Source organism: Epargyreus clarus, unplaced genomic scaffold (assembly GCF_041222505.1).
Source record: "Epargyreus clarus isolate Ecla_fem2 unplaced genomic scaffold, WU_Ecla_fem_2.2 ptg000023l, whole genome shotgun sequence".
NCBI lineage: Eukaryota > Metazoa > Arthropoda > Insecta > Lepidoptera > Hesperiidae > Epargyreus > Epargyreus clarus.
In genome coordinates this window covers 4,894,895-4,914,070 of record NW_027332230.1, presented here as the reverse complement: position 1 = coordinate 4,914,070, position 19,176 = coordinate 4,894,895, and the positions used below count along the sequence as shown (strand labels likewise).

Here is a 19,176-nt window from a genome sequence, read left to right as displayed (position 1 = left end):
TTTTACATTGACTTGACACGATATTTATAAACGTTAAACATGTGTAATAATTTTGTAACCTTTATGTGGGTATTTAACATGATTGCGATTTTTTATGTCCCGGTTCATCACAGTCTCCTTTAACTAAGATACTACTCCAATGGGGATTGGTGGTGATAGGAGTTAGTGACTACCACTCGTCAAATGTTTTTAACCCTAGGGTTTTGTTTCAGATCTCAACAAGGCTGACTGTCTACAGCCAATTATTGCAAAACTAACAATATAAAGTGTCCTTCTTCGAACCATCCATGATCACCCATTCAACTGCTTCAGTTCGGAAATCAGTTAATTTCAAATATTTGGTCTCGGTCTAGGCCGCCCATTCGAAAGAAACCGAGGTTCGAAATGGAATCGAATCGAATAATTATTAAAAGATATGTGCCTAATAGTTAGTTCTGCCTGGCTATAACGACGAAGAAAAACATTGTGAGAAAATCTAAGAGTTATTAAAAAAATTGTAAACGTAAACTGTGAAGTTTACTGGTCCCCACCTAGCCAGTGCGGTGGACTAGTACCAAATCCTGACTGAGGAAACCCGTGCCCAGTAGAGCCTGGATGCACTCAAGGGTTGACGACGACTATCATTTTGAAATCCTAGTTTTAGTTAAATCTCCACGAGATAAGTAAATTGATAAAACTTTGGCGGTCCATTCGATTTTCCTCAAAATGTGCTGGTGTTCAAAGAGATTAAGGACATAGATTATACCCTGATTGGGAATAGGCAATTCCTAGGAATTTTGAATCTTTCTAACTAAGCCAATGTTGATAACTAGTCTAGTTTTAGTTGTAGATTAGCTAGTTTGAAGGACGTCTGGGGCGCGTCCAAAGGGCTTACGGAGTGATTAATTGTCGTCGTTGAATATTTTATTTGGCTTCTTACATTTAAGTACACATACTATGTTAGTTTAAGCTAAATTTCTGCCATGTGACGTATTCACGCTGCTGAATTCAGGATTTAAGATATTTATGTGTTCAGCTTTCATAGCTTAAAGGTTGAAATGCCGTTCGATCGGAGGACCGAGGTTCAAGTTATATACATATTTGAAATTAGTATCACATACTTTAACTTTAAAGGAAATCTTACTTTAAGTATCAACTTAACTCCCTATATTAGTAGTAGTATTTCACAAAGAAGAAGGCTTCATTTGATTTGAAATAAAAATACTGTTGTTTAATGTTTACGTTAAAATTTTGTGTAATTTGAATTCATTGGGAAACTGTAGAATTGTATTCTAAATACTTTATTTGTTTGTCCACAGGAGCAATCACACAAATCGTACCGTCCTCTCACGGTGCTGACGTTCAGATGGAACTACGCAGTTCACGGACTGCAGCCAGCGGGCTACCACCTCGTGAACTTACTGCTACACGCACTCGTGTCCTTACTCTACTACAGGTAATGTAGTGATTTAAATTCCGACTTCCAACCGTGGGTCTCTGAGATTCAAATCCATACTCATACAAGTTATATGAGTATAAGAAGTTATTTATCACTGTACTAGGCTAACGTAGTGTACTATGACGTTACGCATTTTAATTCTGGAAGAAGATGAACGACATTATCGAGGCATTATATGTTCACTGCTGGCGCCATGTCCATTTTAATCCAAAATATAATGTGCAGTATTTATGAAAAAAAAAAAAATTAATTAGGGAATATGTAGGATTAGACAACAAAATCTGTACTCTCGCAATATTTTTCTCCAATTATCCCTATAAAACATCACTAACTCACCAATCCTACGAACCCTATTTTAGCTGCTTTATGTATTTCAATATCGCCTTTGTCATAAATTTATAATTATCGTACATCAGGCTGTCTTATATCCCGAAAGATCGATAGGTTCTTGGAAGATAGGGGATTCTTAATCCTCTACGTAAAGCTTCTTAATTTACGAAGGAAATGCCGAACGAAATAAAGAATAATGATCTCATGAACGCTAAGGTACATCTAAAGAATAGATAGTATAATGAAGTAGTGAATTTATTTACTCACATGTTTCATAATTATTTCATAAAATGGAAGTGGTATTTACTAAAGTTATATATAATTAATTATAGTAAAATACTATTTATACAATAGTAAAATACTATTTAATATTGTCTCGTTATATTAAATCGTCTTTCTATTACGATTCAAGAGATAAACCCAAGTGACAGATAGGCAGACGGATAGACAGCGGAGGCTTAGTTGATAGGGTTCCGTATTTATTCTTTGGGTACGGAACCCTGAAAATACTCATTCATTACCTGTCTGCGGACCAGCTCTGTAACTAGGCAACGATCTTGTAATATTAATGGTATATTAATGAACGTTTTCCGAGAGCCGTAGAAGTTTCCCGATAGATGCCCCCCATATTTGCGCAAGCTGAAATTAATTAATATGAAAGACCAATCACAGTCAGCTGGGTCGTTAACCCTTAATTGTTAATCGAATCTGGGAACTTTTAATTGTTAGGAGTCAATAATCCACTCATTTTGTTGGGGTGCTCGGTTTTCAATTATTCAGATCAGTATTATCCAGGCTTTAGGTTATTTGCTTCCACACGTCCATAGTATATTATCATGTTTTAGGTGCCTGTTCTGTAAAGTCTGAGCGTGATATTACCCAATTACTTATTTAATAAAACGATTTAGGTTATACCTTTTAAGTACGTATTAACCTACGGCAAACTAAAGGTACATCTATTTTAGATCTTGAAAAAATTTTACAACAAACGCATATCTTCAAGCTTAGCAAAGTCTTTTGTTGTTGTTGCTTTGATAAATAAGGTATGGTTACACATAACCAAACTGGGATAGTAATTTCTACTGATTATTCGGACATTTATGTAATGTTATATGGTCATCACACCCTTCTTTATAGAATGTTACAAAAAAACATTAAAAATATGAAATAATAGAAGAGCCCGCGGCTTCGCCCGCGTTTTAAAAACATGACATACATACATCTGAAAATTTGAAGCTTCGTTGGAATGACAGTAGCTCCATCTGTCGAAAATTGGTTGTAACAACTCTGAAACCTTCGTGGGTTTATGCACAACAACTTTGCTAAATATCATCACATGATGAGTACTGTTTACGATTCAATAAGGGACATAAAGACAAACATTATTTTTATATACCTTTGTTTAATTTGACTTTATTAATCCTAACCCTCATACTTTGTACATATTGTTACTTATCCATTAGAGCAGGTGCGTACTGAAACACTTTAGCTTTTTGTGAAATATTAATTTCACAAAATAGAAATTGTATGAAAATTGTTTACGATTTTAACTATTGTTATACAGCACCTATTCAGGAATCACATACAATAAGTTTACACAACAATAGTTTGTTACAATATGGTAATACTAACAACATAACAAGTTTGTCCCAACTTTTGATTGTTTTTACAAACAAATGATACGATATTTATGAAAAATTCTATTCAATAGTTCAATTTCAATTCAATGTTTACACCAATGTGAATAGAATATTGAACGAGTTTTAATTTCAATTAACGTTTTAATTTGACTTGACCAACTTATACAACCAACATTATATTTTATTACTTAACGGGTACTCACGATATGCGTTTTTATTGCCGATATTTTGACCCGTGGAGGGGAGAAACCGTTGACAAGTACTAGTGGTAGATTAATCTATATACCCTACGTCTAATTCGTTTTTCTTTTCTAGGTTTTATATCACGACACCCAACACTAACAATATCCTTACGCACCAATTTAAGAAACATCCTAGGAACTTCTCCGCTCCACCTCAGTTTCGCCGTGACCACGATCCCTGCAACTGGGTCGAAATATCGGCAATAAAAAACGCATATCTTTTGTGGGAGCATAATTAAACAACTCATTGAGTTCGCATCTTACCTACAACCACGGCACTTTGCTCATTCTTTTTTTTCTGTTTACCCGCACCGGGATTATTAAATTATTAATTTAAGTATTGTAATTATAAGTTATTGTTCTCATGTAAGTGACAAATGTCTTCTATGAGAAATAAAGATCTTTAAACCTATATCGTGAGTACCCGTTCATAATAAAATGTCTCAATTCCGCGATAAATTTAATCTAAAATCATAAACCAACATTATATTTGTAAAATAACAAAGCTGTCTAATAAACCCCATTGTAATCAAAATTTAGTAACATTGTAGCTCTGCGTCAAGCTCGTTGTTTGAAAGGTTGAAGATCCGGGTTCGTTTCCCGGCCAAGCTCTCTAAAGTTTCCTTTCGTTTGTTTATATACTTGATTATTCGTTCATGACGCTAATCGTAATGTATAGCTAAAACAGTAGCAAATTCGACGATCATAATTATTTTGAAGTGAATATCAAGTCAATAACTTATAAGAGCCCTGTCACAAGCAAATGTTACTAAAATATGAACTTTAATTTACAACGAAAAATATCCAAATACTTTACTTACATTATCGTGTCACATTTTAAATTACACGTTTATAGCAATTGATATGAAAGGTAATCTAGCAGATAATATAAAAACGTCAAAAGCATCAGTCAAACCCAATGAGCTATAAAAAATAATTTCGCGAACTCATTCCATAGATACTTAACAGGTTTCAATAAAGTTTTTACAATTATTACACAGGATTTAACACTATCAATGCATGTTTTATTAACCGCTACCACAAAGAGATAAATATGTTAATTCTTCACAAAACAGAATTATTATTATTATTATTACTCTCGTAAAAAAACAATAAACAATGCTAAAGTTTCGCTAAAGAGAACTCTTATGAAGGTGACATCGCGAAAAGTGAAGAAATGAAAGTATAAAGATTCGATTCTGCAACTTTCCCAAGGAAGTGCAATAAATTACTCCTGAGTCTTACTTCCTTGTTCGTAGCCTTGACCTTAGACTGTGGTATCGCTGGGTTAACTTATTTCAATTAAGTAATTCAAACAAAGAAAACTTCGACGTGCTGAATAAAGTTTTTCACGCGTTTCGTACGTAATCACACCATTATTTTCGAAGTACCTAATTCGAGTAGTAAAGGGACAAGCAGTCTACATAGGGATGGCGATTGTTTCGAATCGATGCGAGTCGAAGTGCAATAAATCCATTCACAAAAAAATCTAAATCCATTGAATCGATTCTCCTAAAATCGAACTTCGATCTTTTCAGCTAAAAAGGGCGAAGATAGCGAAAAAGTCGTCAGGACCAAACAAGCACTGAAATACGTATCCGTCAGCAAATAAAACAAACAACTTCTAGGATGAAAGATCAATTTTCGATTAATCCCTAATCCCTAAGTTTACATCCCTAAGTTTACCTAATGTTCCTAATTCTCGTGTAACCGATTCCTGCTGCCCATGAATCAATCAGTTTTTTATCTCAAAACAGAATTTCAGTCAGTAGCAATCCTTTTCGTTGCTACTCCTAAAATTATTATTACAAATTAATATAGTAAGATATTAAACAGGTCTCTGTATTAAACGGTAAAACGAGACACCCAAACTCATTAGATATGGCGTGCAGTTCAGTATTGTGTTTATGATTTGCGAAAATAAACACCAATTGGCTTCACCTTTGTTTTATAACATAAAGTGTAATATTTGGTTAATTATGAAACCAATTAATATGATTGTCATTAATAAGGGACGTAAAGCCTCGTTAGTCCTTTAACAAATACTAATTTAACTTTAAATCCTTGTAGTACCTATGTTAATGCGTTAAATCCTTTATTACATATAAAATGTTGCGTAATCCTCGCTAAAGAAGCCTCGCTAGATATATCTAAAATGTCTTCAGCTTCTAGCCTTCTACAATCCCGCTTCTATTTTAAAGCTTATTTACAACATATTCGTAGGTAGCGCCGTAATCCGGGGTCTCCGGCCGAGAAAGCAAACTGCCCGTGCTAAGCCACTTTTAATCAGACAGCGGCGATCCTCAGTTACTGCTAATTACGATACTCGGCCGACAACTTGGCCGGTTGTGTTCAATATCCAATTTGTAAGCTTAATCCTATTAACGGTTTCAGCGCTCATTATCATTCGAGAGACCACCTTGTTATGGAAAATTGCACGGCTTTACGCGAACAGGTAAACATTGCGAATATCTCGGAATTAGTCACGGGGAACTAATCTGGGAGATCCGTTAGTGAGCTTGGCTGTGCCTGTGTTGAACATGTTGGTTTCTTCACAAGTATACAATGTCCTACAATTTTACTATCTTTAATATTCATATTCTTATTATGAAAGCTCACTATTTATTCGTCTTTTCCCAGGCAATGCCGTTTAACCGTAACTATATAAGGATTAGAGGTTAACGAAGCAATAATAAATATGCTATTTCTATATGAGGATTATGTAGTATTCTAGGTGCTTCTGCAAACGAACTATAATATCCATGGACGGCAGTAACCAGCTGGTGGACTGCGTGCATAAAGACGCAGTACATCCGCAGTACAACTTCTCAAAAGATAAAACAGCACAACAACTACGTGATACGACGTTAACGTGAAAACCGAAGGAGATAAAATTCTCGGAAGAAATTACCAAGAAATAATAATTCTTCCTTGGCATATAAGATCTCGCAAACAAGCGAGGCTCGTAACTCGATATAAGCCATTGCAGACATGCTACTTTTAATATCGGCTCTTTGCGTTTTGGCGATTGCGTCGATGTTTTATATGCTTTGGCATTTTGAAGCGTTCGGTCGTAGTAACGGAAACATGTATGTTAGCGACTGCATTAATGCTGCACCGAGTTATTATCGCTAAGTTGCTGCATCGAACGTGTAAAAGTAGCTGCAACCGACGCTCAAACGTGTGCGAGGCTTAGCATTTATTCCCTGCATTTAGTTTCCTAAAGCCAGCTATATCGCCAATCGCTAATACTAAAAGTAGCATGTGTGCTGAGGCCCTATGGAAGTACATGCGTATCCCGAGTGTGATCAGTACCAAGTTGTTCACGCCACTTAAAAGTTGTAATGTGCTTAGAGCACACACCAATCACATTAGTATATTAAGCGGAACTTTTAAACCCCTCGCATTATTTGCAACTGGGAAATTTTCAACCAACTTCAAACTTATAATGGAATTACTTTCGAATTCATGACCCGCCACAGTCTGCCTGCATCTGAAACCCCTCATTCCGCAACAAAATATTATTATCTCAATTTTATACACGAAACTACTTTGGTCGGTACGTCCGGGAAATATCTGCACATACTTATACTTTAATGGAATCTCGATTGATAGAACTACTCATGTTATTAGTGTTTTTTTATAAATAGAATTCGCGTGCCGTGTGTTACAAGCGAGGGCTCTGGAGGAGGATAATATAGTGGACGCACTCAAAAAAAATGAAAAAGTGCGTTTACGGAGGCACACTTCTTCGAAACGTTCCAGCTTGGTCCTCAAGGGTAGTGGCGCATTTGTGGCCGACCTCAGGTAGCAATGTCTAATCCTATCTGGGGTTGATTACAGTCTTCAGAGGTAGTAACGAATGTGGTCATTAATTAAAATAATTTGTATATAGTAGTAGTTGAAATAATTTGTCCAATATTATATTTTACTTCTACATTAAACGTTCACAGTATCTTTAATGGTGTTGTCATCATACTTGTACACAACTGCACTGTACATAAAAGGTTGCTAAAACTTACTCCAATATTTCACTCCAAATATGCGAAAATCTTAGTTTCGCCGAAATATACGCAGTGTTTACGGCAAAATAATTTGATCTTTCATTCTGGAATTATTCATTGGGAAAGGTAGGTCAGTCCGTCTGACCGTACGTGGAGAAACGCGTACACCGTTAGACATTTACGAGCATATTTGACGGGTTCATTACACATTCTGCAAACATTCGGGGATCTTTGGAATCGCAAGCTTGCGAACTAAATCCAAAGTAAAATTAATGAAACATGTCCCATGCCCGAGTTCTGCCATGTATTCTGTTGGACTGTTAATTACGAAGTTTGAACCAAATTTTACTTTCGTATCGCTTGAAAATTATCATTATTATATTTGACTTATTTCAGTTATATATTGAGAAATATAAATTCCCACACATAGGGTGACCAAATTTTACTTTGGTTTCGTTTTGGTATCGGAATGAAATTTTACTTTTTAAAATTATATAATGTAACAAAGAAATTGTTTTATATTTATTGTTTATTTACCTTTACTCTTTGTCATTTAGGTATCATAAAATGCATTATTTAAAAACCAAATTTATTATTTATTTAAAGATTATTATAATTTTGATGCAATCGAACGTAATTATGTTTCGAAATACTTTCAAAGACAATAAGCGAATGCGATCAGAACACGGAAAATAAAACAAAAAAAAACTTCCGAGAAGTTTTTGAAACAGCATAATTTTGCAATGGCTCCGCACAGCCGTCGACAAAATTAAGAGCAGGCTATGAAAGTTCTTTTCATGTTAGAATTTCGACAACTTCTTCGCCTGAAGCTACGAAATGGGCAAATAAGAAAATTTGTTCGTAAGGAACGTGTCCCACATTCTAGATATAAGCGGTGAACTAGTCGCTGTGAATGCACATTCTATTATCCCAATCTATTCTAATACCAAAATTTCTAATACCTATTCTAATTTTTAATTCATAATATGTCAAATGTGAAAATTTAGATGTAACGTATGATATTCCATAAATAAAAAGTATTATCTAGATTCACATAGGCCTATTAATATTCTCTCTTAACGCAATTCTAAAATCTTCACCTAATGTTATGTTGTTTAACTGAGTACTAATTTTCATTAAGCCTCAAGATCTCCTATACTACCCTGTTTAGATCAGAGGGCAGTTTTGTATTAAAGTTATAAATAAACTATAATGAGACGGTGGTGCCACTCCAGGCTCAAAAGATGTCAAAATATGAAAGCAAGATTTTTGTTTATAATATAGGAGTAGCAGACGAGCATGCAGTCCACCTGATGGTAAGTGGCTACTGCCGCCCATGGACATCTATGATCAACCCTAGATAGGGTTAGATATTCCTACCTGAGGTCGGCCACAGATGCGCCGCTACCCCTGAGGACTAAGCTGGAACGCCTCGGAAAAGTATGTCTCCCTTACCACACCTTTCAAAACGGAACACAGCAGCGCTTAACAATGCTGTTATTAGGCAGAAATAGGTGTGGCGGTGGTGCCGCCGGAGTCGAACCACAAAGGGTTCTACCACCTTCAAGAGTAGCTATAATAGAGTAGATATAAGAGTAGCTAGTAAATATCCTCATAATCGCATCATTGATAATATTATTGGGCCGTCGCTTTTACGTTCGTGGTATGACCAAACACTTAAGCCACGGTAACTGGTTAAAAGGTGGAAGCATTCATAATGTAACGAGGCGAAACAGCGCCTCGGCTGCGCGCAACGACAACTTTTTACCACAGAGTTAAATTAGTTTTTCATAGCCCTAACACCCCTGCCAATGTCATAACTTCGCCCTTAATTACGTCGACCCTTTGTCTTATCTTTGCGTGCGAGTAATTAATTACATTTCGTAATTAATTTACTCATATTAACGAAGTATCTTGTGGAATAATTGAGCCGTTTATTAATTAAAATTGCCATGATAACAGATGCTTTGCTCCCTTTGGGGCAGATCCTCTTCTAAAAACCGAGCGGCATTTATTTTGTTGACCAGTAAAATTCCTATTATACCGTCCCGGAATTATCGCTTTGATGCAGGATTAACGAAATAGGGGCTAATTTAACTTTCGTACGCGTATGAGCTTACGTGAACTATTCGAATGATATGAATACAAAAGTACCTCTATTAACTTTTCACAGTGAAACCGATGTGTGGGTTTCAACGCAATTTTGATAAATATAGAGGTAAACCGTAAAGAAGAACACAGACGATAGAATTTCATAAAATGGGTTACAGTAGATACTGTTTAAATCAATCGCAATCGACTGAGATATCGACGACTGGTCGCCATTACGTATAAATAAAGCCGCCCCATATTTTTGAAGTTATTTTCTACCGATATTAAGAACAGACACGATACTATACGTACCAATCATTTTGTACTTTTTTATTCTTTCTTCATTTGCTAAGTAGTTCTAAAAATACGCAAAGAATTTAAAAATCTCCTTTAGAATGTCCATAGTACTCGCTATGAGTACTCGTAACAAAATCCGACTACATTCCATATGCTCTAATCACGTTATTAACTCGCAAAGCATTAGTTTTAACAACGGAATTTTATTTATTAACACATTACAGTATTGTATATTGTGTAATTATGATGATGATGATGATGATGATGTAATTGTTGTATATTTAGAGAGATCAGGCAAATGGATAATATTGGCGATATGTAGTTATTCACCAATTTATATTTTCAAAATGCATATACCTACTAATAAAGCTACTTCCAACTATGATAAAAAATACTAAAATAAAAATAAATACGTGGTACGGAACCCTCCGTATGCGAGTTCGACTCGCAATTAGCCAATTATTATTTTTTAACTTTTTAGTTATTTTTATTAAGAAGTAATATAACCTTATTTTCTTTTCTTTTAGCTTTATATAATTACGTAATATAAAAAATTAAATATATAAAAAATAATAATTAATCAGAAAGGCCGTCATAGCACATACCTACAATCTACATAGTAACAAAATCCGACTACATGCCTAAACGAAACCTATTATAATTATGTATGCTCTAATCACGTTATTAATTCGCAAAGCATTAGTTCTAACAACGGAATTATTATTAATTAACACATTACAGTATTGGATTTATGAGTTCGGGGAATTGGGATAAACATTCGGTAATGCATACATTTGCGTCGATTTGATTGATTGCCCTGCGGTTACACGGGCCGATTGTCAATCTGTGTGGCTGGATCAGCCGTTCAGTTGATACAGGATTGGTGGACGACGTTCTAATTGTGATGTACCCTGTGTGTACACGATATCGAATAGAACGTATCTATACTTTAGTATGTAATATGAGTAGGTAGTATTGACACTCTTAAAAGAAGCATCCTAGTGTAGGACTGTGATTGCATTTTACTAGGCGACGTTCTTCTAATCATGAGTCGAATAGAATAATGACTTCAGAGACTTCATTTCGTGTCGACAACAATTCGGCCATTAGATTGTATAACTACTACGTGCCCAGTTTCCCGAAAATGGTTATTGCTTTAACTGCTAGGCTTCGCTGTTTTAGAGGTCCGACACGATTGTAACACCATAGGAAATCCTGAACACCTAAGATCTCCATAGTTCCCACAGGTGTGTAAAGACTCACCTGCACTCGGTCCATATGATGACTTATAATATATCCTCATTCTAAATAATTCATTAAAATTGACGAACATGTGACGTTAAAAGATATAGCAGCGCACCTGTAATTGGTTTTCGGAACTCCTAACTAACTGAGGTAACATAACTAACAATGGAAGCGTAACTGCATCGCTGTTCTGGTCGTGAGCACAATCGGAACGGAGCTTTGTGCTCCAAAACTTCAGTTTCGCATACTCCGATTTTATTCCAAATGGATGGTTGCTAATGCGAGTGTGTTTAGCAGTTAGACCCACTGGTTTCCGCTACTAATTTGGCGGAGGAAGCAGTGGAGTTTGCCCGCTTAGAAAATGAGTCCGTTTGTAGCAACATATTGTTTGTAGTCAGAACGAATAATGATAGCCTAGGCATACTACTTCGACCTCGCATTTTAGGAGTTCAAATTTATACTTCATCTCTTGGAGCTATAGAAGTGTTTAGGGTCATGAGCGCCCCTGGCAATATCTGAATGTGAAGCCCTTGGCAAGAATTTAATTTTGCGCTCCTGGCAAGATTACAATTTTGCACTTTTCAAGACTTATTGTATAGGAAGAGGACTATTATCGTGGGTCGGCAAAATGTCCTCTGAAGATTGCCCCTAGCAGTCAGCCAGCCGCGGGTTTATGTCGGTCGTGCGTAACTTGACAATGAAAAAAAATAAAACAATCATTATGCTTGTATTAGGTATTTTGAAACATGCTTGAACATAATATAATATATTTCTGCCTTATAACAACAGCGTTAAGCGCTGCTATGTTCTGGTTTGAAGGGTATGGTAAGGGACACATACTTTACCGAGACGTTCCAGCTTATTCCTCAGGGGTTGCGGCGCATCTGTGGCCGACCTCAGGTAGGAATATCTGATCATATCTGTGGTTGATTACAGATGTCCATGGGCGGCAGTAGCCACTTACCATCAGGTGGACTGCATGCTCGTCTGCTACACCCATATTATAAAAACAAGAAAACATAAATTAATTCTATATAAAATAAAACGAGACTAAATATAATTCTTCAATTTCAAAAACATAAATACATTGGTGTCATATATAACACATTTAAAAGTATATACCTATGTATGTCATTCGTATTCTCCTTAGCTAGTCATGAAAATAGGCAAAGGAATATTATTATCGCTACGTTTCGGAACGTACAAGAAAATCCTTTTATGTTGAATACTTGCCATTCTCAAGAAGTTCTGACGTCATGCATAGAAAAAAAAGCTTTAAAAGAAGATTATAATTGTGTTGTTATTTACAAGACGTAATAGGAATAACTTATTTAAAATATCGATAGTTAGGTACGATACGAGTATATATGTATTTGCACCTATAACGGAGGTAAGAGGAGACTTTGTTTCATTCTGTTAATGTGTTCATTATTCAACATATGTACATCTATATACAAATAATAAAATATGTATATAAATAAATAAGAAAATAACAGATAAGCAGTTTTTTAAAACACCAGTATTTTCAGTATGAAAGTTTCTTCAAATCTATTAGTAATAGAATTTTGTATATTCCATGCTTCAATTTCACATCAATTTTGTATTTAACAACAATATATGTACACTCTTGTCATGAAGAACCAAATAACTTCTTGACATTACAAAGATTACGTTATCATGTATATAACGCGCCTACTTCGTTTGTCTCAATTACAAGTTATAAGAACACGGTACAACTCAGTAACGGAATAACAGTCAATCTTCATTTTCATGGTTATTAGAACTCCGCAGTAATAACCGTAGGAGTAATAACATTACTTTGAAAGCGAAGAAATGGGAATTAAACGCTTATAAAATATCCTATTCTGTTCTGTTGAAGACAAATAACGGTACTATAATTATCATGTAGATAAATTAATTTTAGTAAGGATACAGATTTGATATGTTTTTTATAAACAGATTACACTGAGACTGACTCAAACTCACACCACAAAAATAAAGATAAAGTTAGTTTTCTAAAGGAGAGATGTGCCCAGCAGTATTCTTATAAGGGCTGATCGATGGATGTGTGTGAAAATATTACCATAATATTGTCAAAGTCATCTTACTTTTATGAAATCTCGAGAGTTGGTGTATACTTTAAGCAACACAAAGCATTATTGATCGTGATTTATATGAAGAGTTTCATAATATATACATAAGATAAATCTATTATATAGGATAAGATCAATCTATTATAATGAGCTCCCCCATTATAATAAATTACATTATTAGACTACGAGTATTTCACGATATTTAAATCAACTAAAAATAGTTATACGTTGAGTATATTTCTCTAAATCTGTAGACTACAACGAACCAACAATTAATATTATTGTTTATATTCCCTTGATGTTACATTGTATCAATGAGTCAGTTACAAACACTTTTCGCGGCAACCCGGTTAAAAATACTGTTTTGAAAACTTTACATCGGATTGCAATGTCACAGTCCGAGTTTGCGGCGTCAAGTGAGAATAATTGGGCAAGTTAGCGAGGTAGCGACACCGTGCGGCGTCCGGCCGCAACTCGCCCGCACTGAAACACTGACTAATTGAGAGCACCGACCAACTTCGCCCAGTCCGGAATTAAGGCACTCGTAACAAACTTTTTCGAAATTGACGAAATCTCTTGCGAAGTTAGGGAAAACACATTTTTAGGTAGTTTGATCCCGATATAATGTCTTGTTTATAAACAGATTTTATTGTGATTGTCTACCCGCATTGTAACATTACAGTGATAAAGTCAGTCATCCTTACTAAAAGAGAGATATGGCTACTGACCAGCAGTAGCGCGGTTGAAAATACTGTTTTGAAAACTTTCCATGGGATTTTGTAATCCCACACACATGTGACAATGTTGTCACAGTCCGAGTTTGCGGCGTCCAGTGAGAATAATTGGGCAAGTTAGCGAGGTAGCGACACCGTGCGGCGTCCGGCCGCAACTCGCCCGCACTGAAACACTGACTAATTGAGAGCACCGACCAACTTCGCCCAGTCCGGAACTAAGGCACTCGTTACAGACTTTTTCGAAATTGACGAAATCTCTTGCGAAGTTAGGGAAAACACATTTTTAGGTAGTTTGATCCCGATATAATGTGTTGTTTATAAACAGATTTTATTGTGATTGTCGACCCGCATTGTAACATTACGTTTTTTTAAATTGTGTGCAGTTATTAGTTTAGTTTTTGTTTTATGTTGAATTTTGTGAAAGTTTTCGTGTCTAGTTAATGTGTTAAGGTTTGCTATATCTGTTGTCCCTGTAGTTCCGGGACCAGAATAGGGCTACGGTATCCTCTGCCTGTCGTAAGAGGCGACTAAAAGGGGGCTTCCGGGGTTGCGGACGGCAAGAGTGGGAGCTCAAACCGCCCGGCCAGCGACCCCGGGAAGGACGGCGGTATGTGTGGTCGCATACCGTCGTGCACACCAGACGGTGTGGTGAGTATCAAGCTCACCTGGGCGGAGCCCGACGGGGCACAGCGCTAAGAGGACTCCGGTTGCGTTCCGTTGGAGATCCCGGAGTCCTCTACGCAGCGCCGAGGACGGCCACCGGGGGGGTTTTAGTGCGGTAAGAGTCCCACATAACCTCGTGTCGCTCCCACGGCACCGGGTACCTTTTGAAGGTTTCCCCCTCGTTAACAAAAAAAAAAAAAGGTTTGCAATACCTGTAATCGAATTTTGACAATGACATTTCTTTGTTTACATTTTGGACACCTAATTATGAATCAGACTATAGTTTACTGAGATTACTCCAACACGGATCGTAAATCAATACAATTTACAGTGATAAAGACAAATTCAACCTTTCTAAAGGAACGTTGTACGAGTACTCACCCTTTCAGGCCTTTTGATACTGTTTTGAAAACTTTACATGGGATTTTATAATCCCACACATGTGACCATGTTGTCACAGTCCGAGTTTGCGGCGTCCAGTGAGAATAATTGGGCAAGTTAGCGAGGTAGCGACACCGTGCGGCGTCCGGCCGCAACTTGCCCGCACTGAAACACTGACTAATTGAGAGCAACTGGGGACACAGAAAAAGGATCGATACTTTACAGTATCGAATACTTTAACTTTCGATAACGACACTTTTGTACTCGATATTTTTTATTCGATACTTTTACGCAAATGGTAGACCGCATTCGGATGTGGCCGGCGAAAATAAAGGGCTCCAAACTTGAAAGCGACAAACGTCACAAAATTTTGGGGAGACAACCGAAGTTAGCAACAAATTCACATATTACAAAGTCGATCGATATATAAATTATCGATACTTTTGGTTCGATACTACTTACGAGTACAGTATCGATATTTTATTCGATACCCAGTGAACAACGCGGCCGCTCCGACCCACTTCGCCCAGTCCGGAATTAAGGCACTCGTTACAGACTTTTTGCGAATCTGACGAAATCTCTTGCGAAGTTAGCGAAAAAACATTTATAGGTAGTTTGTTCCCAATGAGCTCGCGCCGTAATGAGCTTCGTTCGCAAAGATTCTTTCAATTGTTTGTTCGAATTCTTACAAATACCTATATTGCTGCTTACGGCGATATACGCTGTTTTTACCCTACACCGATAAATTGAGGCTTATAATTTCCAAGTAATTATTTATTTATTTACTCTTTATTGACCATGTTAAAACAGTGTGGTACTTTTGTTGTACTTTTACTTTTTGTGGTACTTTTGTCTGCCTTTTGGCAGACTTAATACTAAATAGCATTTTCTCCTAGTCAACCTTAGGGATGTGCAGAAAAGTTGAAGGCGGTACAAGTATACTAAAAAAAAAATAATAATAAAAATAATAATAAATACGAAATAAATTAAAATGGAAAAAAAGGGAGAAAGGAGAACATGAAAAAAGAAAGAATGTGAGAAAGAAAGAGAAAAAAAAAAAGAAATAAGATATAAATAGATGAGAAGTAACTACATTTTAAAATAAATTACTACGTGAATAAACGTAAGAACGTAATAACGTGAATAAACGTAATTAAGTACCTATGTCTATTTTTTGGCGCGGGCTGTGGCCGATACGTATCGACTATTGGTGGATTTTAACATAATGAGATGTCGTTGAATTGAAATGAGTGGCAATGAGTGGTATATTAAAAAAAACGATAAGGCGTTTTTATTTGATAGGTATTCGATGCGACATGTGCGACTTATTAACACTTCCGTTTTTGAAAAAATGTGACATCTTAGCTGAGATAGATATTGCTTACGACGATATAATACCTTTATAATTTATCTCGCTTTTTGAATATTATTTGAGACAAGGTTATAATGAAATTGCAGACGGCTTGAGCAGAGGAGCTTACGAAAGTTTAGCCTCTTTTCTGTTTACAAAGATGCAATTTTAACAAGATTTCAAGAAAGCTTCCAGTGGACAAGGGGTCCGGGTATTGTGCCAGTAATGCGATTTTATCAATGGTGCTTTAAGGAATAAAGTCGTTTTTAACTGAATGTACTGATCCCTAGACTGAGTTTGTAAAAAGCGACTAGTTTTTTACTTGAGCATTTAAATTATTTTCCTGTATTGTATTTAAAAATACATTTCTTATTTGCTATCCATTAACTTACCTCTTGTTGCATAGTTAAACAAAGAGACAAATAAATGTTATAATGGCTTTTGCTCGCTCGTTTTGGCGGTAAAGAATTCCCTATATGTTAATCCAAATCATGAACTACATATCTGCCAAATTTCTTCGGAATCCAATCAGTAGTTTTTATGCGAAAGAGTAACTAACATCCATCCATCGTCACAAACTTTTCCATTTACAATATTACAAAGAAAGAAAGAAAGAAAGATAAGGACATGGATCATAAACACAGCAATACTATAACACAAAGCAAGTAGTTGGACTGACAGTTATCGGATCACTGACCCGCAAACTGTTCCATCCTCACTAGTGTCTGTTAGAAACAGGAATTCAGGAATAGAGAGGAGGTCTCCATGGCAACACGATATTGTGATTAATGCTCGGTGAAACTGAACTGCACGGAACTACACGAAATGTCTCGTTCTCGTCAGCCTCTCGAATTATACGAACAGCAAAACACTATGAGTATTTGCAACATTACATCTTGTAGTCTGTCATTATATTACATGGTTGTCTTCATTCGTCTGACATCCTTAAATCAGAACACAGAAGTTCTATGTTGCTATACAAGTGCACACATTTTGTAAATTTAAAAGGTCTTCCTATTGCGATTCAAGAGCCCTGCGACAAACAAAAAGATATCGGAGGATCCAGTTGTCATCCTTTGATTACGGAATCTAAAAAAAGAGTTTTTTTACATTTCATTACAATTACTACGAATACCTGTAGCGTTCCTAACTACAATGTTATTAAAACCTAAGCCATATTACAAATTTTATTGTTAAAACCTTCCTTTATTATTACTTAGCGTTCATGTATCAGCGGTTAAGTTAAAATTGATGAAACCTATTGTTATAAACTTTGCCAACTCACTATATTAGTGAATAATCCAGGCCACTAATTTTATTAATGAAAACAACAACCTTAAATAAAATATGCATTCATATACACGCTACTTCCTGTTTGTTATCTAAGATTAAGTGAAGATTGATAAACCCACTGACCCAGTTTCCTTTGCAGGGTGTGCGCGATGTTCCTGCCAGAGTTCGCGAGTTTCGTCGCCGCCATACTGTTCGCAGTACACCCGATACACAGCGAAGCGGTAAGGGACTTTTATATATGTTTATAACGCCTTCTACACACACACACACACACACACTTTGAAGTTGGTAGAACCCTTTGTGGTTCGACTCCGGCGGCACCACCGCCACACCTATTTCTGCCTCATAACAGCAGTGTTAAGCGATGCTGTGTTCCGGTTTGCAAGGTGTGGTAAGGGTGGCGTTCCAGCCCTAGTCCTCAGGGGTAGCGGCGCATGTGTGGCCGATCACAGGTAGGACTATCTAATCATATCTGGGATTGATTACGGATGTCTATGGGCGCCAGTAGCCACTTACCATCAGGTGGACTGCATGCTCGTCTGCGACTCCTATATTATATAAAAAAACACATAAGGTTTTTTCCTGTGTCGTTGACGCCTTGGACAGAGCATCCAGAAATAGAACAGAAATCTAAATTCATCATTTAGGTAACTGTTTGGCGGGGGATCGAATCCGAAAACCGATATAGTGACGGCTTCGTTACGTGGGTCTTCATTTTTACGAGTTGATCGAGTGAAATGTTATGAATAGGAAATCTTCTTCGCTGACTTCTACACCGGTTGATTTATTACGATGGTATAGTCCGCGCCAAACTGCTAATCCGCTGTGAAGTTGTTGCGAGCAGGTGTAGTCATACAATTTGCTATGGCGACGCGATTCATTTCTAAATTCAGAGCGGACTAGCAGTTTTAAGCGAACTATATATATAAGGATATATATATAAGGATAACCTTAATATCAAATAATGAGTCATTGCTCAGAAGTAACAACTGATTGACTCCAGTCGGACTTAGAGTCGCTTAGTATCAATATTTAGGTAATTATTTCACCTCAGTAAACGCGGACCCCTTCACACATTGATGACGTGAATCGCATCGCGTAGCGTCGTCCTTGTAATATATGAACCGTCAGGGTATTACTTAGGGTATATATGGAAATTAACATAAGTTGTGGCATAAAAGATTTCATTTCGAATAATGTAAGCCATCTGAATAGCAGTGATAGCCTATTGGTTAAGAAACTCGGCCTCTCGATCGAGGGGTCCGAGGTTCAAATCCCAGGCACGCACCTCTGATTTTTCAAAGTTATGTACGTATTAGGCAATAATTATCACGTGCTAAACGGTGAAGGAAAACATCGTGAGGAAACCTGCAT

General features: G+C 36.6%; 1 protein-coding gene across 1 annotated transcript in view; it reads left to right on the top strand.

The window, feature by feature from the left end:
• Window positions 1–19,176, top strand: part of Tmtc3 (Transmembrane O-mannosyltransferase targeting cadherins 3) — a 217,841-nt gene that overhangs the window by 179,889 nt on the left and 18,776 nt on the right. The window contains exons 2-3 of the mRNA XM_073086069.1: window positions 1,299–1,435; window positions 17,942–18,023. Coding sequence (XP_072942170.1) covers window positions 1,299–1,435; window positions 17,942–18,023 — 219 coding nt within the window. The remainder of the gene's footprint in view (window positions 1–1,298; window positions 1,436–17,941; window positions 18,024–19,176) is intronic.